Genomic DNA, 27,121 nt, shown 5'->3' with positions numbered 1-27,121 from the left:
TTTTATTGTTTGTTACAAATATTCTGTTGAGAGAAAGGAATTAGTACATAGACTACAAGACAATAGTTAAATAAGATATTTCGGACAAACTTTCCACTTCTGAATCTTTTTGTCCTTTTTTATTTACTAAAATACCTCAAGAAGACGAAATTGATAAAGAGGATATAGAGAATTTTTAAAAATTTGTGTAATATATATTTAGCATTAAGATCCACACTCCATTCCAGTAGATGGCGGTAATGCACATGTACACATTGCTTGCCACCCCCACGAAAGAAAAAGAAAAAGACAACGACACGTCACTGAGGTTATATTAAAGAGAGAAGATGGCTAGCACTGCGGGTAGTTTTCACCTGTAAGTACAAGTAGTGGCTTTATTTTCTGTTTATTCCAACTTTAGACCCATGGGAAGCTTTGTGTGGACCACACGAACAGTAGACGCTTCACTTTCACTTTAAATGTAAATTCGATGTGCGTATCTTACAAAGCTAACTCAACATGTCACACCTTAGAAAGTTTCTCTGTTTAGAAAAGAACTGTTTCAAGTCAGCAGTACCAGTGAGTCTGTAGAACATTAAAGCGACTGATGAAGGTTGTGGCAGGTCGGAGCGGGTGTTGTTGACAGTCTTAGGGTTCGTCTCTACCGCTGCTAGTCCCAGCAGCAGCTCGCTGTCGGTTATCTTTCAGCTTTCTACCGGGCACTTATAGTTAAGCTTCCAGTTTGCTCAGTTCTGAGGTCCACAGCACCAGCTATGGGTTTTGATGAGCCTACTGATGATGTGATCTGTTCTCCTGTCCCAGACACACCACAGCGGAAAAGTTCTACATAGAGCAAAGTGATAATGACTCTGTGGATGTCCTGGTCATTGATAGAGTATCTACTGAGATGTCACTTACTGGTAAGCATTATTATTATTTAATATAATATTTCAATGTATCTGCGATAGACTGGCGACCTATCCAGGGTGTACCCCGCCTCTCGCCCGGTGTTATAGATTAACTGGTGGCTAAATTAACTGGTTGAAACTTATGCGCACCGCAGATGTTTCTAAATTGTAGGTGGCTGTGTTGATGCCTGTTGAAAAATGCTACTTGTGTGACAAAACCGTTTGCAAACCTTTACTATAAATCCCAAATATGTTTAATGTTGCACGTGAAAATTATATTTCAAAGCAAGTTTCTACAGAGCAGCGTTGAGTTCGCTTTGAAAACACAGCATTGGAGCAAAACCAGATCAATGAGTAACACCACAATCCCATTCACATTCAGGTTCACCAGAATAAATTCATTTAATCTCATGAACAGTCACAATGTAAACATAAGTGGGAGGTTTCTGCTTTTTGTAACCAGCACTGATCAGAAAAACATTGGAATTGACTCTCAAGAACCTGTAATATGATTTGCTTAACACTTCTAGCCTAGTGTGTGTTTTTGGCTCAGATCCTGCAATGCAGCCGTACTGTTTCTGGACTTAATTCATTTTTTAGCGACACTACCCACAGGAAGTGTCGCTGAACAATGAGATTGGTGTCATCATATTTAATCAAATTTAAATCACATACCTGATGGTGTTGCTTGTGGTGTTCACATGTCCAAATAGAGAGGAATATCAAGTAATGTTAAGTTATACTGCAATAAAATCTCACCTAAATGATATAAGGTTAACAGCCAATGTTGTAGTTGGTGGTAATATCCAAATTCACAAGCCAAAATTATAATAATAAATGTTCCTACATTATACTGTCAGACACCACCAACAGATTATGAGCCATATCTGCAGTATTTGTCTGTGTTCTCTACTAGGAAACAGTTTGCAGGCTGGTGACGAGGGGAAATAAACTTAAAAACAAAACGAGCCGCATTAAAATTAACTTGTGACAGTCAAACGGGGTCCTCAACGCAGATGTTTGTAAAAAATTAGGTGGCTGTGTCGTTTCCTGATCAAAACGCGACAAACGTAAATAAACGGATTAGAAAATGTCTATGATCTCTTCAAAACAATAATAATTCTATGTATGTGAAGGAATATTCAAGAATATATTGGAATATCACCAAAATATACCACACTTCAAGAGGAGACCGTACTAAACAGTCAGAATTCCTACTATCGCCCAGCATTGTTAGAGTACTGATGATTATTTTACATTTTCTCGGTCTTATATTGACTGACATGCTCTGCAAACATGTCAATAAATGTAAACAGTTCTGATATCACGAAAACTAATTCTTTGCTCACTTAATGGAAGCCACATTATTTCGTTTGCACCTTAATTGGGCTGCAGACGCAAAGCTGAGTAATTTAGTAAGTTCACAATATCCTTACAGTTAAAAGTTTGCCTGGCAAACCTGTTAAACGATACTACCTTCAAAACATTGGCAGCAAGTGAATATTATTTTTTAGACAGTAAAATAAACGGTCCAAAACTTGAATTAGACGACATCTCTAACTGAACTCGTACCAGCGGTCGCTGAGCTCCGAGAGCAATGTTTTCTCCTCTAAACTATATCGGCCGACAGATGTCCAATAATCCAACCTGTTACTGATTCTGATCTAACGGACACTTCGCGCTTTAAGAAGCAAACCTGGATTAACTGGTGACACTTTCAGAATCTCAGTTTGAATGAAGATTTGAACCCGTTTCTGATGTAAAAGTATATAAGACAATAGTTTTTTGTCTCTCATAGTTGAGTATTAGTCACTTGATGAAAAGAATATGAATGTTTAGTTAAATTATGAGAAAAAATATCAACGATAAAGGAGAAATGACATTGCCACATAGATCTGCGGTAGCCATGTCTTCTGTAAATGAACTAGGAAATAAATGATAGAATGATACAAAAACAGTGTTTAAAAAGATTTCGCTATTGTTTTGTGGATATCTAATTGAAATATCATACAATATGAGGGAGATGTGAAAAACAACATAGCCAGTCGGTCTTTTTAAACATTTTATTTTTAATCCCATGGCTTTTCAACATTTCTGTGGCTTTCAGGGATTAATCTTTTCTTTGAGATCTGCTTATGGCATCTTGAGAGCTATTTCAATCTTCTGGAAAAACTGAAGCAGAATTTAAGATTGCTCATCAGTCCCCCAAAACACAATAAAAACCTGGAAAATTTGACGTTATGCTGTTACCACTTAGCAACAACTCATAGGCGGAAGTGAGAGCACTGCACAACACAAATAATGATCCGGCTGGAATACGGTGCACTAAATAATAAAACAAGGAAACTTTGAGGCAGATCAATTTTTCTCCAGGAATTTTAATAATCGAGGTACTCTAATCATTCGAGGAATCGTTACAGCCCTAGTTCCAATGTGAGACAACCAGTTGACAACCCTGTGGTGAAGCACACACGTTCCACAGTTGGTGGTAAATTTGACTGTGCCCAACATGTCAAAGTGTCGTTTTGCAAGACACTGAGCCATAAGGTGGTGTGTGTCCAGATGAGTGGGAGCATCACATGGCCAATGTTGGATTGACAGTAAGACTGGCAGATCTATGACAGGGCTGTCCATTATTAATTTATAGCTCTTGTAAATATTGAGCTTTAAAGCCTTACTACTTTTCCTGCTTAATTCCTAGTGATAGAGAAATTCTTTACTTTAGAACACATGGCCACTAACCATTGTCTCATTTCTGGACCTCAGTGAGAAGCGATGTTCCTATGTCAGCTGAAACCATGCCAATATGTGGAGTTATGGGAACTATTCGATTGCCAGCAGGTATGTTTAGCATGGTCAGATTTTATTTCTGGAGTATGTCAAACTGTCTGAACTCTCATTGGTGTGCTTTCATCTCCTTCATGATCTGGTTTCTTCATAAATCTAGGCATGTACCTCATAGTGATCACAAAGAAGATGAAGGTGGGAGACTTACTGGGCCATGCTGTGTGGAAAGCTCTGAACTTTGACATCATTTCTTACAAAAAGACAGTACTACACCTGAACGATGACCAGGTTGGTTCTTTTACCACCACTTACACTCCTCATGGCCCACTATAGCAGAAGGACAACAAGCAGAAGCAGCATCCCAAACCGCACATTATGTCCAAAGTGCTACATAGAGATCAAAAAGAGACAGCAGTTCTGTGTGACAAGCTGACTTGCTTCAGAAGGATATGAAATCCTGGTTTAGTGACATTTATACATGTGGAAAGGTATCTTCAAATTTTTATTAATAATCATATAGCCTTTTGCGGTTTTTGAAACTGAATAAAATAAATGAATGAAGATGATTATCAAATGTTCAAACAATCAGCAGGTCTGAGTTAGAGGTGCACTAGATGTTTTTGGGTTTGATGCTTATTCTTGTCATTAGAGAACTGAGACTTGACTTGGAAAAAAGGCTTTTGAAAATCTGTGGTGGGATTTCAAGAGAGGTTAACAGTGTCTAAACAAATACAAGTCAGGCTTGGGAAGGTTGTAAGACTTTTGTTTTTGCTCTTATTCACAATAGTTCCTCTAGATGGCAGCAAATTAGAGTAAGTAATACATTTTCACTTAATGAATTACTTACTCCACAAATAGCTGCTCAGCTGTCTGTAGAGTAAAATTTGGTTGACATTTTTATTGTACTTTCAAATTTGTCTGTCAGCTTCACATCTTAAAATATGGAATTAAGTATTTTAAGATGTGTTTTAAGATTTAAATAAAAGTATCAGTTAAACTTTAGCTGTTGTAGAAAATCAAGCAGGTACCAGACTGGGGTGGCAGTGCGTGTTTCCTTAGGATTATGTCAACCTTTTAAGTAAAGCTGCACACTAAGTGAATAACAATACACAATATGATATACATGTGATCAGTATCAATAAAAAAACATCTGATAACACTTTATTTGAAGGGATGTGCATAAGACTGACATGACACATGTCATAACATAACACCATGTCATAAACACGAAGGAGTCTTGGTTAATGTTTGACTGGTGTCATGAAGTGTCATTTGGTTAAAAAAAATGGCACTGCAAGGTTGACACTTTTAGTGGACTTTTAATGCAACTTTGCATTAAAAATATAATTTACCGAATGACATTTTATGACAAGAGACAAACATGTGTGAAGACTCCTTCATGTTCACTACAGGTGTTATGTCTTGTTTATGACAGTGTCATAACAGCCTTTTGCACACTTCTTCAAATAAAGTGTTACAAACATCTGATAGAATATGCAATATATAGAATATTCACTGAACTCCAATCTAGAACTGCACATCATTCTGGGGGATATGGGCAGAGAAAAGGCTATAGCTACTCAGTCTCTCACTATGTTAGTTTTTCATATGCTAATCAGCTACTCCAGTTGTAGAAATAGCACATTGTTGCCATGGCTATACATCATAACGACTGAGAGTAAAAAAGAGCTGCACAGCATCCAAAATCAGAGAGAAAATTGTCCAAACATGCAACTTCTCATCCAAACAAATTTATGAACAAAAGTCTAGAAAGGAACAAATCAGAGCCAACGTAACAGATCTGCCACCATAAGCAGCACAACTCTAGAAAGTTCTAAATGTTTGGTGATCAGAACAATGAAGTAGAACCTGGAAAGAAGCAGACCTTTATATCTATGAATTTTCTATTGCAGATGCAAGACAACAAAACCTTTGTATCCATGATCAGCAGTGTGCTTCATACGGATGGCCTCTACTTTACATCAGACTATGACCTGACCCACAGCCTGCAGCGTCTGGCAAACACAAGCCCAGATTTTCAAGACATGAGTCTTCTGGAGAGGGTAAGAGACACCAGACAGCCTTTATAACACTTCTCTAAAACATGATTGTTGCTACCAAGCATGGGCATTTCAAACAAAAATGTTTCAGAATCACTTGTAACTAATAGATTCTTTTTCAGATAAATCCCCCCACTATCTGCCCATATTCACATTGCACATGACTTCTAACTATTCAGTTAGCATGTCAGTTGCGCTAAAATAATCCTAGTGGGTATGTTTTCTAAAATTTTCAGTACACACAAAAGCACATCCAACACAATCTGAAGAGATAATCTTAGCAACTGTTGAGGAAAACTCCCCATTCCATTTTTTCCTTCCATCAGCTGTTCATGCTAGAATTTACGCCCAGTCTTCAGGACACAAACAGTGTAGACCAGTTGGAATTGTTGGCTGCCTTTTTTAGCCTACCAGTGTGAAGTGCACCAGTCCGTCCTGCAGCAAAACAGCCAATTGTAACATGCATCCAAATTTTAACATTGTGATGGTGTTCTCAAGTTATCAAACATAACAGTGGTTATTATGGCCAAACACTGACAGTTTTAAATTTAATCAGACTGTAGAACATATCTCCAGAAAAACAAGATCTCAGTCCCACATTGCATTTCCAAGCTGTAATCTGGATTTTATATTTTATATCACTTTAGGAATAATGGCTTCCCCTCTGAGTTTTTTATTTTTATCCCAGGACCTATTTTACTGTGAATAGTGACAGAAAATACAGCTAGCATTATATTTTGCTGGTATTTAGAAAATAAACATAAACTAGGAAATCCTAGCTGACCTTAGACTGGACAGGATAAGTCTGACTTGATGTCAGACAGAACATGTTTTACAAAGAAAATTCTGATAAATGATAACTGGCCTGTACTTGTACAGCTCTTCATCAAGTCTGTGTACTCCTTGGGGGGGGCGCTGTGGTGGCTCAGGGGCAAAGCACGACCCACGTATTGAGGCCTTAGTCCTTGTGGCGGTGGTCGCAGGTTCGATTCCCAGCCTGGCGACATTTGCTGCATGTCTTCCCCCTCTCTCATTACCATCTTTCTTGTCGAACTACTTTCAAATAAAGGCCACTAGAGCCAACAAAACCTTTAAAAAAAAAGAAAAAAAAAGTCTGTGTACTCCAAAGTACTTGCACCGTATTCATACAATGATGTTCATTTCATTGTTATTTTTTTCTAAATTATTTCCAGATTGTAAGTTTGGTGTAGCAAGATGTTATCTCAAAGAGCAGGCTAAGGCCTGACAGGGTGGAGTTTGATTCTTATCTGGAACAAGAAACCAACTCTTGTGGTTGACTTCACAGATCTTCTTGAATCATAAGGGTTAACATTGCTTACAATAATAATAGTGCTTTGAAAATATATATATAAAATTCTTTAAAGATTTTATTGCTTCCTCTTGTTATGACATTTTTGTGTCACCTGTGCTTGTCTTGATTTTTTTTAATTATTTTTTTGCATATCTGCAGTGCATAAATTTTTAATGTCATATCTGCTGTTGGTGTGATTCTTGTAGCCCCATTTACATGTTAACTCTGTTTGTTCCAGGCAGATCAGCGCTTTGTTTGGAATGGCCACTTGCTACGGGAGTTTATGACACAGCCAGAGGTAAGATACGTAAGTGACCTGATTAATAGCTTTTTGCCAGCACCAGAAATAAGTTTCAGCACGTCTGCAATATGAAATTCCCTCACTCCTAAATATTCCACAGTCAGCTGTCAGCTGAGTTATAAGAAACTGGAAGTGTTTGGGAACAACAGCAACTCAACCATGTAGTGTTAGGTCACGTAAACTGACGGATCGGGGTCAGCGGATGATGAGGCAAATAGTGTGAAGAGGTCGGCAACTTTCTACAGTCAGTCACTACAGACCTCCAAACTTCATGTGGCCTTCAGATTAGCTCGAGAACAGTGAGCAGTGAGCTTCAGGAAATGGGTTTCCATGGTGACCAGCTGCTTCCAAGCCATCACCAAGTCCAATGCAAAGTGTCAGATGCTGTGCTGTAAAGCACGCTGCCACTGTAGAGCAGTGGTTCACGAATTATGCTCCTCCATCTGGAAATCTGATGGATGAGTCTGGGTTGGCGGTTGCCTGGAGAACGGTACTTGTCTGACTTCATTGTGCCAAAGGTAAAGTTTGGTGGAGGAAGGATTATGATTTGGGGTTGATTATGGTGTGGGTTGGTCCTGTAGTTCCAGTGAAAGAAACTCTGAATGCTTCTTCATACCAAGACATTTTGGACAACTCCATGCTCCCAACTTTGTGAGAACAGTTTGGAGCTGGCTCCTTCCTCTCCCAACATGACTGTGTACCAGAGCACAAAGCAAGGTCCAAAAAGACATGGATGGCAGAGTCTGGTGTCCATGAACTTGACTGGCCTGCACAAAATCCTGACCTCAACCTGATAGAACACCTTTGGGATGAATTAGAGCAGAGACTGAGAACCAGATCTTCTCATCAAGTATTTGACCTCACAATTGTGCTCCTGGAAGAATGGTCAAAAATCCCCATACACATCCTAAACCCTTTGTACAACCTTCCCAGAAGAGTTGAAGTTGTTCTAACTTCAGAACAACTTCTGCAACTTCTGTGGACAAATGTCATATTGAACGTCATATTGAACCCTATGGATAAGGATTCGGATGTTACTTATGTGAGTCAAGGCAGGTGAGCAAATACTTTTGGCAATATAGTGTACCTGCTTAACAATCCGTTCACCTGAAAGGGGTAGGCTTCCAAAGTCGTTCAGGATGGACAATTTACGACCTTTACCTCTAAGAACTCAAAGAGTAATCGTTTGTAGTTTCTTGCATCTATAAAAGATGCTCCTCAAAGTTAACCTGTAGTACAGATTTCACATTACAATACATGGGTGATAATGAAAATGAAATTGAAATACTAAATGGGTGAATTGATGAATTGGTTAAGAAATATTTGCCATAACCCAATGTATCAGGGCTGCACCGATTGCAGTTTTCTGACTGATCGCCAATTACTGATCTTTAAAAAGCCTGACCTGCTGCTTCCAATTTTGTCCGATATACATTTTTTTTTTGTCTGAAATGTTTCTAAATGTAGCAAGAAAAAAACTGAGTTGGTAACAGTGGGGTGAATATTGTTAACTGCAAACATGCAGACATGAGCTGTGGTCCGGTCTGTCAGTCAAACCTCTCTCACAGGAGAGCAAAAGAAGAAAGTGGTTGATTTTAGACTTTTGCTGACGTAGTGAAGATCTGTGGATAAGATCGACTTCACATGTGTCGGCCAATTACTGATAATCGGTGCACCCCTGCTTAAAAAATGTAAGCATGGTTGCTGTGTGTCTTGTCTGCTGGGTTGGGCTGCTGAACAGCTAAAGTTTGGTGAGGGAGTGTGTGTTTGAATTGTTCACATGGTAACGTTTCCTCACCTGTTTTACAGTTGCACAGGTTTGTGTATCCTGTTGTCCATGGTTGTATCCTTTTCTGTGGCTGTCTGCCTTGGTTTATTTTTTCCAATAAAATTGTTAAGGTTAGAAAGTGAAATGATGAAATCATAAACTTCAATAAAAACATGTTCTTCTACTACACTGCTTCAGAGAGGGAGTCTCAAGTCCTTCAGCCTGTTTTCAGTGTATAAATTGATCACAAAATGATGAAATCGTAGTCTTTGACTGGATTATTATCAATCAATCACAAGGCCAACATTGATATAATCACTCCATTCTGGTGGTGGAGCAGAATGTTGACACAGATCGGGAACAAATAAACTGATGTCTGATTTTGGAAGTTGAACAAGAGTAACTTTTACTATGTTTGTTTGAGCCACACATTTAAGATGTACTTTATCATTAATACATTTGATCTTCCAAAGCAGCAATTTACAAAACATAAATATTTTAAGCATTTAAATGATTTCAACCAAAGTCTAAAATAATAGTAGACATGTTGGCATACTAAAAGTAATTTAAAATATTTATTCAGAATATTCTGGTTTCATTTGAAAATTAACCTTAGAAGTGAGAATCATTAATTGGTGCCTGACTGTTGATTAGAATACAAACAACCTTTAAGCTCAGTGGGGAAATCCAGGATTACCAGCAGCAAAGCCACAGGCAAGTTGAAGCATGTGTGACTGTTGCTTCATGCTGACCCTCTAAAGTGCTTATCAAAAAGTTAAATACAAACAGCAATGCATTAACTGCAATCTATCTTATTTTATAATGAACCCAACAAAAAACAAATCTCCACTTGAATCTCGTCTGAGGTATGTTTCTGTATTGTTTCTTGGTTGTTTTTATGTGTCACATTGAGTCCTTCTGTTTCCATGTACAAGTATTGTTGGTTTCTTAACATGTCTCCTTCCCAGTCATTACCATTAACTCGAGCTCCATCAATGGAAAGGTGTTTGAGTGGATTATCATCTCCAGAAGAAGCTGTTTCAGAGCCGGTGTCCGCTACTATGTCCGAGGTAACTGCTGCAAGCCGTCTTTAACTTGGCTAACGTCTCCTGTTGCCCTGTGACCCCTGCAGGCTCTCTGGAGACAAATATCTGATGCTGTTTTGTCATTTGTCCCCAATGTGATGAACAAAACTGGAGTTGGTACCCAGAAATATGGGGTTGCAGTTTTTATTCAACCGTTTACTGTGTAAAGCTTTGACACTTTTAAAGTTGCTTGTTTTTGTTTTTTTATAAATGGCATTGTGTTATTATCTGCGGGTTGATGAGTATCTTCAAAATACGTTATGGTACGATGTTCACATTAGTGAATGACTAGGTTTTTGTAGTAAATGACAATAAAACCAGTGCAAAAGTTTATATTTTTATGTATGCTATTATTATAATTTAGGCAAAATGAACTTTCTTCTAGTTTCTAAATATGTTTCTGTTTTTCTAGCATGTAATGGTAATTACGTCATTTGCCTGCTTCTTACTACAGCATACCAGCTTTTTTGCAGACATTATTGTCAAGATAAATGTCTTTTTGGTTGTTGCTCATTTAACACAGGCATTGATTCAGAAGGCCATGCTGCTAACTTTGTGGAAACTGAGCAAATTGTGCAATACAACAATTACAAGGCTTCATTTGTGCAGGTGAGTCAAACAGCTGAGATTCCAAGTCATCCAGCAATGGGAAAGTCAACCAATCAATAACGGCTTTTAGTGTTGTTTGTTTTTTGTCAGGGCTTTGTAAAGGGACAGCCTTAATATTTGGATCTTCACAGTGCTGATTTTGCTGGGTTTTTTTATTGAGTAATGAGTCTGTTAGTGACCAAGCAAAGTAAATTGATTGGCTGCTAGTGTTTGCCCTTATTTTCTGTTTCTTGATCATAGGTTTTTTCATCACTGTTCAGTCTGCATTTTCCATTTTCCATATTCATTGAGACATACAAATCTTTGAAGTGCATCTTTGCTATCACATTTAAAAATGGTTTGCAAAACCAGTGCAAGCTTTTAAACTTTAAACCATGTTCATTTGTTCTGATGGAAGAGCGAATGTGTGTAAGCATAATAATTTTGTCCTTATGCAATATGTTCTGTTTTTCCTAGACCAGAGGCTCCATCCCTTTCTATTGGTCTCAAAGGCCCAATCTGAAGTACAAGCCAAAGCCACAGATCAGCAAAGTGGTTAACCATGTCAGTTTTCACTCTTATTTTACATAAATCATGACATGACATTGTACATTTTTTTTTACTTTTAATGTCTTATGTACTTTTCCTCTTTGATTTTTGTTGTAGTTAGATGGATTCCAGAGGCACTTTGATTCCCAGGTTGTTCTGTATGGAAAACAAGTCATTTTGAACTTGGTGAGCAAACATGGTTTTATTATAAGTTATAATTCTGTCCTATAAATTGTAAAATTTACAGACAGCTACATAGTGATTTCACTGGGGTAAATAAATTTCCATCTATAATTCCTTCTTTCATTCATTCACCAACCAAACATCCTCCAGTGAGTTGGGGGTCTGCCCTGGGGTCTCTTCCCACATGGCTGTGCTTGGAAAGTCTCCTAGGAACTGTCCTGATCCCATTCTCAAATCACCTTACCAAGCTCTTTTAGTTGTAGAGGAGCAGTGAGTCCACTCTGATCTTCACCAAGTTTTAGACATGCCACTGACTCCTATCCAGTCCTATCCTAGTGAGCTTCTCCCTTGTGTCAGTGTTTTTATGATGTACAGCACTTTGAAATGCCTTGTTGCTGAAAGGTGCTGTAAAAAGTAAAGTTTGATTGATTGATTAGTCACATAAAGTCCTCCAGAACCACAAGGGTATCCCTATGGTATTCTTTTCCAGAACAATGCCAGTTACTATGAGTTGAGTTGCTTGTTCAGTGCATAACCACAGACAACAATCTGCTATGACTTGAAGCAGCCAGGGTTGATTCTCACTCACTGGAGCAAATTTTTAAACAAAGATTGAAGTTTTATACTGTCCAACTCCTATCATAACGTTTGAATCGGTCTTGTCTGACCCCTCCTTTGAGGCTAATCTGGGATGGGAGACTCCACTTGGGATACTCGGACTTCTCCACCATGTTAGGGGTGATTCTACTGAGACAAGGCACACATTGACTGAATTATGAATGGGCTGTTTTTATCACAAATTTGTCTATTCTTTCACAGATCAACCAAAAAGGTTCTGAAAAGCCTTTGGAACTAGCATTTGACAAGATGGTAACCAGCTCGGGTAATGGTATGATCAAGTAAGATCACTTCCAAGTTTACCCCTTAGTCTTCACATGATTCAGCTCCTCCTGTATATTCATAATGTGTTGGTCTTTGTGCTTCTTACGGAATTATGTTGGAGTTTTTGGCTAACAGATCGTTTCTCTGCAGGTACATAGCATTTGACTTTCACAAGGAATGTAGTCGGATGAGGTGGCATCGGCTTCAGATTTTACTGGACAGTGTTTCTGAAATACAGGATGAATTTGGGTCTGTTTTTTGGCTTTAGGCTTGTCCATTAAGGGGTTGCTGTTCATCAAACATCATGGTGTGCACTACATATGGTTTCAGATATTTTCTTGTAGACGCTGAAGGGAAGGTACTGATGAACCAAGAGGGTACATTTCGGAGCAACTGCATGGACTGTCTGGACCGTACCAATGTCATCCAGAGTCTGCTAGCCCGACGCGCCCTACAATCACAACTGCAGGTATCTCCTCACATGCACTATGTCAACACAGAAATTTAAGGAAATAAATGTTTTACAGTTAAAATAGTTAAAAAATTCTAGAACTTCTAGTCTTAAAAAAAGTTGTTATAACCACTTCCGGTGTGCAGTGCTACAAGCATTCTTATTCTCTAGGGAGAGAGACTTCATGTCAGATATCAGGAAATAATTTTATTCTTATTCTGTTGCAGAAAATTGTGATGACCATTTACCTCCTTTTTTCAAACACTTCTCTTTCTTTGCCAATAAACATTGTTCCAGCTATCTCCTTGAGATTCACTATGTTAGCCACTAAAGATATAAATAACAGGTGGAGCAGCCATCACAGTGACATAATATAGTAAAGTGTTTACAATTTGGACTTGGTCTTGGGGAGGCACAAAGGGGTTATTTTTAGGGGTGTGTAGATTGATCCATCCCAATTTCTTTAATTTTGGGTGATCATTGATTGGTCAATACTTGCATGTGAAACCGATTTTATCCACTGATTTTTTTCTACCACCTCAAGAGTCTGACAGAGGGCTGCATTTGACAATGGACAGCCTTCTGTTGCCAACTTTTCAACTTTTTTGACATATTTGGTACAGAAACAAATAGTTGTAGGCCAAAATCAGTCAAGCATTTAAATATGGATGATCAGCCCGAAAACTGCAATCGGTGCACCCCTACCTTCTTTTAACCACAGAAATAATAGTTACTCGTGATGATACAAGCAGGAGAGCAAGCTGACACTCTTGCTTCCCATGAGTTCGTCCATGACATTTGTTCCATTCCTCCTGAGCATCATGCTCAGACCTTGGCATGGAAAAAAATGCTGATATTTTTGTCTGACTTGTAGGTTTTTGCAACTCTTTCTGTATGCTCTCTGGTGGGAGTTTAACTCCTTCAAACAAACATGCTTGTAATATCAATGAAGTGAAAATAATTCTGCCAGTCACAGACATAAAGCAATATTCAACTTTAAATGTTGTGAATAGAATAAATGCAAACAAAACTAGGTGATGACCAATGTTACGTCCACCAGGCTCGTTTGGTGGGGTAATATTAAAAGAGACCACACAAGGATTTTCTGATGAAATAAAACCTGATAAAGGGAATACCTGAAATGAGAAACCAAAATAAATTTATGCAAATCCCCTAGCTAACCAGAAATAAACAGATGCAAAACAAACCTAACAAAACCCAACCATAAGATACAAACCAAACCAAATGGAGTTCTGAGGAGGGAGAGGGAAAAGCCTCCTGTCTGCTGCAGCATGGCAGCTTTAAAGCAGCAGAGCACCAATCAGGGAAAAACACCACACCTGCAGAAGGCCTGGATCCAGAACCCTGCAAGGAAAAAGGGCAGAGACCCACTGCAGCCATAATACCAGCCTAAAGGAGTGCAGTAGAGTAAATAATCAGCATTAAGTAAAACAATGAGTCATCATTATTGGCCTAAGAACTATAGAGACTGAATAAAGGAATAGTTAGTTTCACAGAAAGCTGAATTCTGGAAACACAAATGTTTGAACCATAAATTCAAACTTTTAGGTTAGGGGAGCCCAAAGTGGGTCCTGGAGGGCCGGCATCCTGCATGTTTTAGTTCTCTCCCTGGTGGTACCAACAACCTTTTCAGCATGTCAATGTTCTTCTTATGCCTTTAACTGTGGCATCATTTGATCCAGGTGCGTTAAACCAGGGAGAGAACTAAAACATTCATGATGCCGGGCCTCCAGGACCCACTTTGGGCTCCCCTGTTTTAGTGTGTATTCTTGGTTCTGACAGCTGTTGATATTTATGGGTGTGTCTTTGCAGAAAATGGGACTTCTCCACCTGGGACAGAAGATCGAAGACCAGACTAATTTTGAGAAGATTTATAAGAATGGTGAGCATTTCCCCACATAAAAGTAGGTTCACTATACCCTCAGTTCCATTCAAGCATTATTATAACAACATCATCTCTTAATAGTGACAGTTAAGCCTTTTGTGTTGCTGGTACAGTTCCAAACATCCAAGGAATGTAGTTTACAGGATATCTGAGGGGCCCCTCAGTGTCTGGCACCACACTGTTCAGCAGCCTGTTTCACAGCACCAACTCTTCCAGTTGAACAAACTGGTAGCTTTCAAGCAGCTCTGCACAATCATAGAAAACCCTGACATTACAATGCAAATGCTCAATATAGCAATATCGATTCTCATTACAGGTTTGAATGTATAGCTTTCAAACCCCTAGTAGGGAATTAGTATTTCCTACTAGGTACTACATCTAAGTAGTCAAATGAGATTGTAAATCTTCACATATTAATATTATGATGAAAAATGTTATATATTGTTCAGTCTGCTTTCAGTGATCACTGGTCTTCTGGTTGGTGACTGGAACCAGGTGAACAGGGACCTCAACGTGTTCACTTCCCTCTGATTCCAGGAAGACTCTGTAGTCTTATCTAGACTTTAAATATGACATCTAACAAAACTTCAGAGTTAAAATGGAGGCCTTAATAACATTAGTGTTTATCACTTTATGTTCCTCTTAATTTATTTTATTTCTTTGCAGCGTGGGCAGACAATGCTGATGCATGTGCCAAGCAGTATGCTGGAACTGGTGCCTTAAAAACAGACTTCACCAGGTCAGTGTTTTCACCATCTAACAACCAGCTGATCTGCCTTCATTCTTCTCTGTAGAAGTCGCAGGTAAAAACTAGGTCAGTTTTAATGACTAAACTAGCTACACCACCTTAATGTGAACTTTTGAATAAAGGTCAGTTTGCCTCTGCCTATTCATATTCACGTTCAATTCAGTTAATTCAGTGCCATTTCACAACAAGTATAACTTCAAAGCACTCTTCAAAAAATAATTTTAATTTAGTCACACATGCATTCCAGTTCCTCCTAGTTATCAAGCAGTATAGTATGCTCAGTTAATTATTCAAAGTACCGTAGTTTAAAAGAATTCTAGTCAGTGACTGACGATCACAGCGACGGTGGACAATCACCAACAGACCTGGTTCAACTAACTGCACTCAGAGGCTCCATACGTCACCACTTTTATAACTCAAAGAATATCTGCAAATAGCTTCATAGGATTTATTTGATGTTGATACTGTTTCATAAAAATGTTTCAGTGATGTCTTGTTGTTGCTGTAGTGGTGTTCTGTGTGTTTCAGGATGGGGAAGAGGACTGTGTGGGGTGCTGTGATGGATGGCTGGAACTCTGCAATCAGATATTACAAGAACAACTTTTCAGACGGCTTCAGGCAGGTGAGTTTAGTCTTGATGGCAATATTAGGATTTGTGTGTTAAACCCTCATCAAAGCACTGACTGAACTGGAGACACTACTGTGTTGCAGATGTGTGAATTGTACAATTGTCTAAATTATTTGAATTTAACATGATTAGGACTTTGATGATGAAACACCTATTGCTATCCACCTGTCTCTTTTTCTGCCAGTGTGACTCACAATTTGCATATTTGGGTTTGACATAAAGCCTAATGCTGGGTACTTGCTGAGTCTACCTGACTAAAGTATTAAAACAAATGAAACCAGGATAGGTAGAATAAGCCTTGTAAAGCAGACATTTGGAGCACCATCGTGGGCCTAATGTGAGATAAACACTGGAAAATATATGCATTGTTTTTGTCAGGTTTGACACCTATTAAAGACAAATTAAACAAACACAGAAAAGACAAAAGAGTTAGATTCTTTTTATCTCGCGAGGAGAATGGATAGAGATGTGTTTCCAGTCACACATCTCCAACCGCTCTGAAAACACATTTGTCCGCTCCTCTCTTTTTATTACTTTCCGAGTCCCTATCACAGAGAACACTGCAACTCTAAGGGGTGGGGGCAAAACACTTCATCACAGTTGCAGTGCTAATGACAATCACTAACTAAAACACATGTTATCTTGCACTAGATTATTCTGTTCCAGACACAGGGTAAAACAGAGCAAGTTGTACATCTTCACGGCGACAATTTTATAGCTATCTAGTAGATCAGGATGCAGAGGTTTCTGCTGAGTGATAAACCTGTGAAAACAGTTTCTCTGCTCTTCCACAGAGAGGCCTTCTGAAAAAGGAATCAAAGTAATTCTACAACACAGAAACATTCTTTATGCTAAGATGAAACAAAACAAATAAAGGCATATCAGACAAGAACATTATAAAGGCACATGAAACAACAAATATTTGATAATAATATATACAATTTACCTAACAGTTTTTGAGAATTCCTTGTATATCCAATCTCTGGAAATGAGTAAAAAGATGTCCTCTCCAGATAAAGGCATAAAGGTCAAGAAACTTTAGCTGATTAATAAACTATTATTATTAAGTCAGAAATATATTCTGCAAAACTGAATATTCTTGACAGCCTCTTGCAGTAATTCAATGGTACAGAAAAATGTTTGGAATTATCCAAACAGAGAGGCGAACTTGAGCCTTAATGACTTGTGGCAGCTCCTGCTGGGCTCGGCCCAGTCCTTCTAGGACTGGGCCGAGCAAGTCACCCACTTGTTGACATCCAGCTTCCATTCAACTGGAAATAATAATACCCAGGGTTTGCATAATAACACCCTTTCAGCTATGTTGAAGGGGGATTAAAATATTTATTTTATAATAATAAAACAAATAATCATAAAATAAGTCAGAAATAATTATGATTTATTTTCTGATTATTTTTCTCCTTGCTTCTTTTTTTCCTTTAGCTCAGAATAAAACCTTAGTATGACTCTAAAGCAAGAATTGCTTTCCTGGCCACAGTTTGTCACGTAAAGTCAGGCTGACTTTGACATCCTAAATCATCTCAGGGTAGAAGCCACCTCTGTTTGTGTTTTAAACCAGGACTCCATTGACTTGTTCCTGGGGAACTATGCTGTGGACGAAGCAGACTGGATCACTCCACTGCAAGATCCCAAAGACTGGAAGTTTTTAACTGTAAGAAAACGTCAAGAATACAAACAAAGAGTTGTGTTGTTGTACTAATTGGGATTCTTGTCTGTTTCTCTTTTCCAGCTGCCTATCGTCATGGTTGTAGCTTTCTCTATGTGCATCATCTGTCTGCTAATGGCTGGTAAGAAACAATTTGGTGAACTAACACTAGCAGTAATTGATTTGTAATGGCATGGAGAAGTTCTGACAGCAGCGAGACTACCTGTGGAACTGTAGGGCAGGGGTCTACTCAAGCACTTTGAACTGGCTTGCTGCTGAAAATGAGCTATATAAATGAAAGCACAGTCAGTTATAGGCAGGGTCCATGATGTGATCAAGTATTGGAAAGATGAAGGTCATCAAAACCAAATCATGAGTTTAAATGGCTTATTGAAGGTGTATCCCATATAAATGTGTAGAGTCTTCAGTAAATGTACGGTAGGTGCAGAACTTATTGGCTTGTGTGTTTCAGGTGACACGTGGACTGAGACTTTGGCCTATGTTTTGTTCTGGGGAACAGCCAGCGTTCTGACAGGTGGCCTGATCCTGTTTAATGGACGAGACTTTGTGGACGCTCCCAAGCTGGTTCAGAAGGAGAAGTTGGACTGAATGTGTGCGTGTGGAAAGCAGCTGGGCCCTGGCGACCTTAACATGTCATCACTTCCCCCCCACCATCGCCATCTGCAGGCCTGGAGCTTGTATTAAACATGACCAGAGCAGACGAGGATGATGGCTACCACAACCAGCCCAGTGTGAAACAACTGATACTGGGACTGGGAGATTCTGCAGGGGTTCTGCTGCTGTCCACACGTAACCCGTTGTAGTGGACAGGACTGTGTGTCCACTGGTGTCCTAGTAGAATCATCAGTTAAAGGACAATACTGAGCACTCACACAGTTTCTTTTTTTCTTTTATCTTTTTTGAGTGCATTAATATGTGATAACTGAGAAGACCACATCGTTGTAAATGAATGACGCTTCAGAATGTACATGTTTTATATTTGCATTTGTTAAAGCATAGATTAGATATTGCTGTTCAGCAGCTTTGTCAGTTTTTTTGCCCTGGCCTGTTTCAAAGTGAGCATTATATACAGCACCAATTTATGGATGACTTGATGCCTGTCAGTAAAGCAACCATCTGCCAATAAGAAGGCTGTTGGTTCCATTTCTGAGTTCTTGTCCACATGTCTATTGAGCAAGACAAACAACCTGAAATTGGCTATCAGTGTGTGTGAATGTCGGTGGTTCATTATGACTAAGCAGTATCGTATAGAGTGGGGAGAACAAGTATTTGATATACTGTCGATTTTGCAAGTTTTCCCACTTCTGGATGCAAAGCATCTAGAAATTTCAAATTTTTATCATAGATTCTCTCCAAGGGTAGATCCTCGATGTTAGCAGAATCAACCATTAGTTGAACATGTTGGCATAAATATGTTGTAATTTTCCTACAAACTAAAATATTGATGTTTGTGATACACCAAAACTCATATTTACTTCAAAAATGTACATCTTCTGTTTTCACCGTTATAGTAGGTTTTTCACCCATGGAGGTTGCCATTTTTTCACCGATGGGTTGATGACATCATGAAGTCCACTCTACTGGAATCTACACAGGAAGGCAGGCTAACTTTATCTGAGTAGTTTATTATATTGCTTTTGATCAGTGTAATTTTATATAATGCCCCATTGTGTTACTGTTGACTAATTTTTTTTAAAAGAAAAGGAAGGAAAAAATTGAGGCGAATCTGAATAACATTATACAGGCCCTCTCAGGCTATCATCCCCAACCCGTGGACCAATTGGTACCGGGCCGCATAATAAATAATTAAATTTTTCCGTTTTATGTATTATCTTAGTCTGGAGGATCATCTATTTTGAAGATTAATAATCACTGAAAGCCGACATAAATGTTGGAAGAGCCATGGGATTTAAAATAAAATGTTTAAAAAGTTCGACTGGCTATGTTATTTTTCATATCACCCTCACATTGTATATTTCAATTAAATGTCCACTAAAAAAAATAGAAAAAAATAATTTTCAACTCTGTTTTTGTAACATTATAGTTTATTTCCTAGCCAATTTACAGAAGACATGGCTACCGCAGATGTGTCATTCCCTCCTTATTGTTGATACATATATTTTTCTCCTAATAAACATCTTTATTCTTTTCATCAAGTGACCCTAATACTCAACCATAAGAGACAACGCTGAAAAAACAATTTTTTATATAGTTTTACATCAGAAATGGGTTAAAATCTTCACTTATACTGAGTTTCTGAAAGTGTCACCAGTTAATCTGGGTCTGTTTCTGAAAGCGTGAGGTGTCCGTTAAATGAGAATCAATGACAGGTAAGAAGATCACATTTCTGTCTGTCTAGTTTAGCTCTCGGAAGTCAATGAATACTGGTATGAGTTCGGTTAGGGTTTTCGTCTAATTCACTTTTTGGACCAGTTTTGTTTTATTGTCTAAAGAAATATTCACTTGCTGCCAATGTTTTGGAGGTAATATTGTTTGACAGCTTTGCCAGGCAAACATTAACTGTAAGAATATTATCAAATTCCAAAGTTGCACAGCTTCGTGTCTGCAGCCCAGAGATGTCTTAAGGTGCCATTGAAATAATTTGGCTTCCATAAAATGAACAAAGAATTAATTTGCACAATATCAGAACTGTTTACATTTATTGATAAATTTGCAGAACATGTCAGTCAATATAAGACTGAGAAGATGTGAAATAATCATCATTACTCTAAAAATGCTGGGTGATAGTACAAATTCTGACTGTTAAACTGTGGGAATCCTAATTTAAAATGCCATCAGTGTTTCAGTCTGTTATATCAAAATCAAATCAAATTTTATTTGTATAGCACATTCCAGCAGCAAGGCATTTCAAAGTGCTTTACATCATATCAAACACAGTAACACAATGCAACATAGAATCAACAATCAAAACACAACATTAAGTCAAGTTCCATCAATAAATTTGTAATTGATTACGTTTCAAATACAATCCTAAACAGGTGGGTTTTTAGTCGAGTTTGCATCCATAGAAGGTTTACCTGTTACACTCCTACTGTGTTATATGGAACAAAATATCTATTGCTATTTTTATTCTCACTCACGCTCACAATCACACAGTTTAAAACGATGTAGACAGCATTTTGATGGGCTTCTCTCACAAGGCTCCATACTCCTCTTTCACAGAATTTCGAGCAGGGACTCTGCTGTCCCTCACGGATTTTTGTGCAATTCTATGGTACCTGTTAGTGTCTAGAATTTACAGGGTTTCCGTTAAGCACAATGACCCTCAGTCACTCACTGTTTTTCTTCCTGCATGGGGCTCCGTACACCTCTTTCACGGAATTTCGAGCAGGGACTCTGCCGTCCCTCACAGATTTTTGTGCAATTTCAACAGTTCAAATAACACCAGATTCAGGTGGATCACAAGTTAATCTGGCTGGAATCTCTCCACTGTTTAGCACAATTTCCTCTGGAGGTGTAGTATATTTTGGTGACCTTTTAATATATTCTTGAATTTTTCTACACATAAAAGGAATTATTATGTTTTGAAGAGATCTTAGAGACATTTTCAAATCCATGAACTGATCTATCTGATGTTACCTAAGCGATTACAGCAGTGGACACAAATAAAACCTGTTTCTATTTTTCAGTTCAGAACTAAGATTAGATAGTCTGTTTGCTTATCCGACAACGCTTCACCACTCCCAGGGTTTATTTTTATATACACACCTGTTTTTAAATTAATTTTTCATAATAATTTACAGCTACCTCTATTCTTAGTTAACCTCTGAACAGATAAAACACATTGTTAGGTAATTGTAGGAGAGCTTATTTTATTGCTAGTCCAACCCTGAAGGTTGGACTAGCATCCCTATATACACTGCTAAAAAAAAATAAAGGGAACACTTAAACAGGTGTTTAACACTTAAAGTGTTCCCTTTATTTTTTTGAGCAGTATATATACACTGCCTGGCCAAAAAAAAAAGTCGCCACCAAAAAATGGTCACACTCTCTAATATTTTGTTGGCCCGCCTTTAGCTGTGATTACAGCCCGCATTCGCTGTGGCATTGTTTCAATAAGCTTCTGCAGTGTCACAAGATTTAGTTCCCTCCAGTGTTGCATTAATCTTTCACCAAGATCTTGTATTGATGATGGGAGAGTCTGACCACTGCGCAAAGCCTTCTCCAGCACATCCCAAAGATTCTCAATGGGGTTAAGGTCTGGACTCTGTGGTGGCCAATCCATGTGTGAAAAAGATGTCTCATGCTCCCTGAACCACTCTTTCACAATGTGAGCCCGATGAATCCTGGCATTGTCATCTTGGAATATGCCCGTTCCATTTGGGAAGACAAAATCCATTGATGGAATAACCTGGTCATTCAGTATATTCAGGTAGTCAGCTGACCTCATTCTTTGGGCACACAATGTTGCTGAACCTAGACCTGACCAACTGCAGCAACCCCAGATCATAGCACTGCCCCCACAGGCTTGTACAGTAGGCACTAGGCATGATGGGTGCATCACTTCACCTGCCTCCCTTCTTACCCTGATGCGCCCATCTCTCTGGAACAGGGTAAATCTGGACTCATCAGACCACATGACCCTCTTCCATTCCTCCAGAGTCCAATCTTTATGCTCCCTAGCAAACTGAAGCCTTTTTTTCTGGTTAGCCTTACTGATTAGAGGTTTTCTTACGGCTACACAGCTGTTCAATCCCAACCCCTTGAGTTCCCTTCGCATTGTGCGTGTGGAAATGCTTTTGCGTTCACAATTAAACATACTCCTGAGTTCTGCTGTTGTTTTTTTTCGATTTGATTTGACCAAACGTTTAAGTAATCGCCGATCACGATCATTCAGGATTTTTTCAGACCACATTTCTTCCAGGAAGACGATGGTTCCCCACCATCCTTCCAGTTTTTAATGATGTGTTGGACAGTTCTTAACCCAATTCTAGTAGTTTCTGCAATCTCCTTAGATGTTTTCTCTGCTTGAATCATGCCAATGATTTGACTCTTCTTAAACAGATTAACGTCTTTTCCACGACCACAGGATGTGTCTTATGCCATGGTTGTATAAGAAATGAGGAGTTACTCATTGCATCAGCTGGGGTTAAATAACTTGTTGCCAGCTGAAAGATAATCAGCCCTAATAACCCCAACCCTACCCCAACCCATTACTTTTCACGCTGTTTGTGGAACCATTAGCAGTAGCAATAAGAGTCAATCCAAGAATCAAAGGAATTTATGCAGGAGCAAAAGAGCACAAGTTGCTTATGTATGCTGATGACATCTTAGCTATTATAGCAGATCCAACTGTCTCTGTTCCAGCTCTATTACAGTGTGTTGAATCATATTCAAAATTAAGTGGCTTCCCTCAGGTATAAAATATCTCGGTATACTGCTTCATTCGAATCTAGAGGAAATATTGCTTCTGAATATGGAACTGCTTCTTCAGAAAATAAAAACTAATCTTAATAAATGGGCAAAATTGAAACTCTTTATGGGGAAAGGTTAATGTAATAAAAATGGCGATAGCCCCATTGTTCAATTATGTGTCCATGATGGTGCCTATTGACATCCCATCACAGGTATACAAACATGTGATGGGTATACATCACAGGCAAGGTTGAACATCGAGGCTGTTCAACCTTGCTCAGCCTAATTAGAATATTTTATGTCCTTATGTCCTTCCTTTGGGACAAGAAGAAACCCAGAATTAGCATTAAGAAAATGTGGTGTGCAAGGGACATAGGGGGCATGGCCCTCCCTAATGTAAGGTTATATAATCTCGCTTTTGAAATGTCTAGGTTGTTCAAATATTTTGAAAAGGGAGAAAGAAATCTGAGTTGGATGAATATTGAACAAGAATTAGTGAACCCTTTCAGACCAATAGATGTTCTTTCCCATGGTAAAACATATAATAGACAATCTCTTCCCACAAATCCAGTATTGACACATTCTAAATTAGTATGGAAGGAGATGCATAAAATATATAGAATGTCTCATTTAAAACAGTTGTATTCTTCATTGTGGTTTAATCCATCCATCTGTATTGGAAGAAAAACTGTTTACTGGGAACAATGGCTTGTGAAGGGAATATGTATTGTAGATGACTTGTATACAGATGGGGTTTTTATGTCTTTTTCAGATATCATGCTGAAATATAACTTAAAGAAAGATAGTTTCTGGAGATATCTACAAATTAGACTGTATTATTGAAGACAATTTCACACATAAGGATAATCCAATACAGGAATTTATGGGCTCAAGTAAAATCAAATATAAGACATCCACATTTTATAAATTATTTAATAGCATGCAAAAGGATATATGTAAAAGTCTGGGGATTATCTGGCAGAGGGACCTTGGCTGCATTTTTAGTGATGAAGAATGGTTGAAAGTACTTTTAAATAATGGGAAATATATTAAGGAATCAAGAGGGAAATTTACGCACTATAAGATGGTACATAGATTTTATTTCACCCCATCTAGGCTCCATAGAATGGGCCTGCTTGCCAATAACCTATGCTGGAAATGCAAAACGGAACCAGGAACTTTTAAACATGCAATATGGGAATGTAAATGCATTTCCCCATTCTGGAAAGCAGTATTACAACACATTGGAAAGTGGATAGGTGTGGGGATACCCATAGCACCAAGACTTTGCTTATTGGAGGATCAAGCAGTGACGCCTAATATGTCAAAACACCAAAACACCGTGGTGCCGGTGGGGACGGTCACGGCTGCCAGAACAATCCTCAGACTATGGAAATCTTCAACTCTTCCGAATGTTAAAAACTGGCTGGAACTAATGTTGGAAATAATGTCATATGAACAAATGCTGGCTAAGCTAAATAATTACATAGAAAACTTCAAGAAATACTGGAACTATTTCCTCTCCTGCAATACTGGGACAAGTAAATTCCTTTGATGAACTGCTGTTTTAGAAAGTACCGACGAGTGACTACTTCTGTTTACTGTGGTTGATTCTGCTAACATCGAGGATATTTGTATATGCCAAATTTTTGTGAAACTTTTTATTGATTGGATATGCACTGACCTGGTTGTTTTGTTTTGTTTTGCTTTGTTTTATTTGTGGTTTTTGTTTTGTGAGGGTGTGGGGAGGATTGGGAGGGGTTATTTACATATATGTTCTAAAATAATAAAAACTTTTGTTATGTTTCTTCTCATAACTTAACTATATAAACTCAACAGAACCTCAGTGGAACGTGACTTAGTTTATTAGACATTTTTTCCAAGAACATAGTGAGATCAATACGCTGATACCACATTTGGTGTTCTTCCACATAGAACACAAAATAGTGCCATTGAATAATGTATTGTTTTATCACATACATAACAACTTTAATAACTGAAAACTCAAACTTTGTTCAAAATTGTGCCCAAAGTAAAATTTTAATATTTTGGTGAAAGAGCTGTGGCGCCAAAGTTAAGGTGTCATTAGTTATTAACACAGGGCTGGGCCGTAAGCCTCAGCTAGCTGCGTTTTGCAACCAAGCAGGAACTCCGGCCTGTGCTGGAGTCTAAATCAAGCGCTCCTTTTTTGACAGCTGCACACCTGCACCGAAGGAGGAGATTCAGACCTTCATGCTAACATCCGAGGAATGAGGAGCAATCTAGCTAAAGAAAATGGTAAGATTATTGTTATTTTAATGGACTCCCGGTTATTATCTATTATATCACTCAGTCAGATATACTTTTAAATGCTGTTTAAACGTGTTGACCTGTAAAAACTGTTTCAATTGTGTTTCACTAGGATGGCTAGCTGACATTAGCCTAGCTACAGCTAATGAGAAGCATGCATGTTTTATTTTCAATTTATTGAGGTCCAGTCTTACAGCAAATAAATAGAAATAAAAGTGTCAATTAACCAAAAAAGGGCAAGTTATTCAAATATGACTGCTCACAAAAATGACTCAAATGCAAAATAAAAAAGCTAAGTTTGAAACTTGCAAACCTAACAGAGCAGAAGTCATGAAATATGCAATATTTTTAGTTGCCCTGCTTGTGTGATTGAAAAGAGTAATAACTTTTTACATGTGCTCTGAATTGAGAGACGATAGACATGAGGAGCTAAAACATGAGGCAGAAGTAAATGGATGCCTTGTGCATAAAGGTTGATTCTGCTGGGAAGGGAGCCTTCATTACACCAGACTACATCCTTTTTAAAATAATAAAGATTGGGATTTATGGGGTTTTTGGGGGGGGGTGTAGGAGTGGGGGAGGGTATATTAGGATGAATCAGGAGGTTTGAATTGGAAACTAACTTCAGCATCATAACTTTGGGGGGGGGGAGAGAATCTGTTTAGGCAAAATTAATTTCAGGCCTTTGACACTGACTTATAATCATTGAATGTTTTGTTTTTTTTTCCTGGAAAATCCCAACCAGAGAAGTAGATCCAGTGATAGGAGTGACGGTGGAGTAGAGTCTACACACAGCGGTTCCAGTTAAAAAGGTGAATTATCTCAGGGAAAGGTGCATTAGCCCACAATGTTTTTCCCACATTTAAGTTGTTTTGCATTAGTGTTTCCATTAAATCAATATAATGCGAGTTATAACTGCTCAGGTGAGAGAAGGGAGGTGTGACAAGAAGTCTATTAAAATTATAAATTTTTTTACATGATTTTAGTTGCCTAGAAGAAGCTACCACAATATCAGTTAATGTTTGATTTAAGAGTACCAAGTCAGGTTTTTCTTAAACAAAGAAAAGGCTCAGCACATCTGTCGGTGATTTTACTTCAAATGCCAGTTGTTTCTAAATGTCCAAGGAAATAGAGATTTGTGTTAGGGGGAAGCTTTGGTAGAACCCAGGTCAACTGCTTTCCTTTTTGCATTCGACCATTGTTGACTTGCTATAACTTTGCTAATTTTATTTAATAACCCTTAGTCTAGTTGTTCCAATCTTGAGTATTAAATTGAAAAAGTTAGAAATTTTAAAGAGTTGCTGAAATTATTGAATACTGCAGGTCAGATATTTATTTCTAATCCCAAATTTAACATTTGTAACCTAGTGATAAGACCCAGAAATATTTTTGAGAAGACCAAATATAGGAGATGCAGAGCCTCTGAATTGTTTTAAGGTGATATTAACTTTTTTTCCTTTTTAAACTTCAGCTACGGATGAGACATATGGGCTTGATCCAGAGCAGAGGCAAATGGTAAGTGTGCCTATGAATAAGTTCAAAGGTTGTGACAGTATTTCAGTTTCATTCTAGCTCACATGTACTCTTCATACTGTTGAGGAAAAATGATTATTTTTAGTGCTTAATACAGTTAATCT

The 27,121-nt window shown here is 38.2% G+C and overlaps 1 protein-coding gene and 2 long non-coding RNA genes across 4 annotated transcripts; 2 read left to right on the top strand and 1 right to left on the bottom strand.

Moving 5' to 3' along the window:
* The first annotated feature begins 268 nt into the window (after window positions 1-268).
* sacm1lb (SAC1 like phosphatidylinositide phosphatase b) lies at window positions 269-19,752 on the top strand. 2 transcript variants are annotated; one of them, XM_028031439.1, is made up of 20 exons: window positions 269-355; window positions 802-899; window positions 3,654-3,728; window positions 3,835-3,962; window positions 5,588-5,737; window positions 7,285-7,344; window positions 9,157-9,190; window positions 10,084-10,185; window positions 10,724-10,809; window positions 11,266-11,352; window positions 11,455-11,523; window positions 12,340-12,419; window positions 12,553-12,651; window positions 12,733-12,871; window positions 14,687-14,756; window positions 15,426-15,498; window positions 16,036-16,129; window positions 17,712-17,804; window positions 17,883-17,940; window positions 18,271-19,752. In XM_028031439.1, exons 1-20 carry the CDS (start codon window positions 327-329, stop codon window positions 18,405-18,407), a joined length of 1,761 nt encoding a protein of 586 aa, XP_027887240.1. In that variant the 5' UTR covers window positions 269-326; the 3' UTR covers window positions 18,408-19,752. The 2 variants fall into 2 exon arrangements, with proteins under 2 accessions (XP_027887240.1, XP_027887239.1); XM_028031438.1 differs by having other exon boundaries at window positions 7,285-7,353.
* On the bottom strand, window positions 16,114-27,121 carry LOC114153112 (uncharacterized). Its single transcript, XR_003597275.1, has 2 exons — window positions 27,077-27,121; window positions 16,114-16,857 (listed from the first exon to the last, which is right to left on the bottom strand). It is a non-coding gene; the product is annotated as an uncharacterized LOC114153112 (long non-coding RNA).
* LOC114153111 (uncharacterized) lies at window positions 25,396-27,000 on the top strand. The gene is made up of 2 exons (XR_003597274.1): window positions 25,396-26,296; window positions 26,956-27,000. It is a non-coding gene; the product is annotated as an uncharacterized LOC114153111 (long non-coding RNA).

The sequence above is a fragment of the Xiphophorus couchianus genome, chromosome 11, assembly GCF_001444195.1.
Source record: "Xiphophorus couchianus chromosome 11, X_couchianus-1.0, whole genome shotgun sequence".
Classification (NCBI taxonomy): domain Eukaryota; kingdom Metazoa; phylum Chordata; class Actinopteri; order Cyprinodontiformes; family Poeciliidae; genus Xiphophorus; species Xiphophorus couchianus.
Note: the sequence above shows the minus strand (reverse complement) of the source record. Positions and strands in the feature narration are given on the sequence as shown.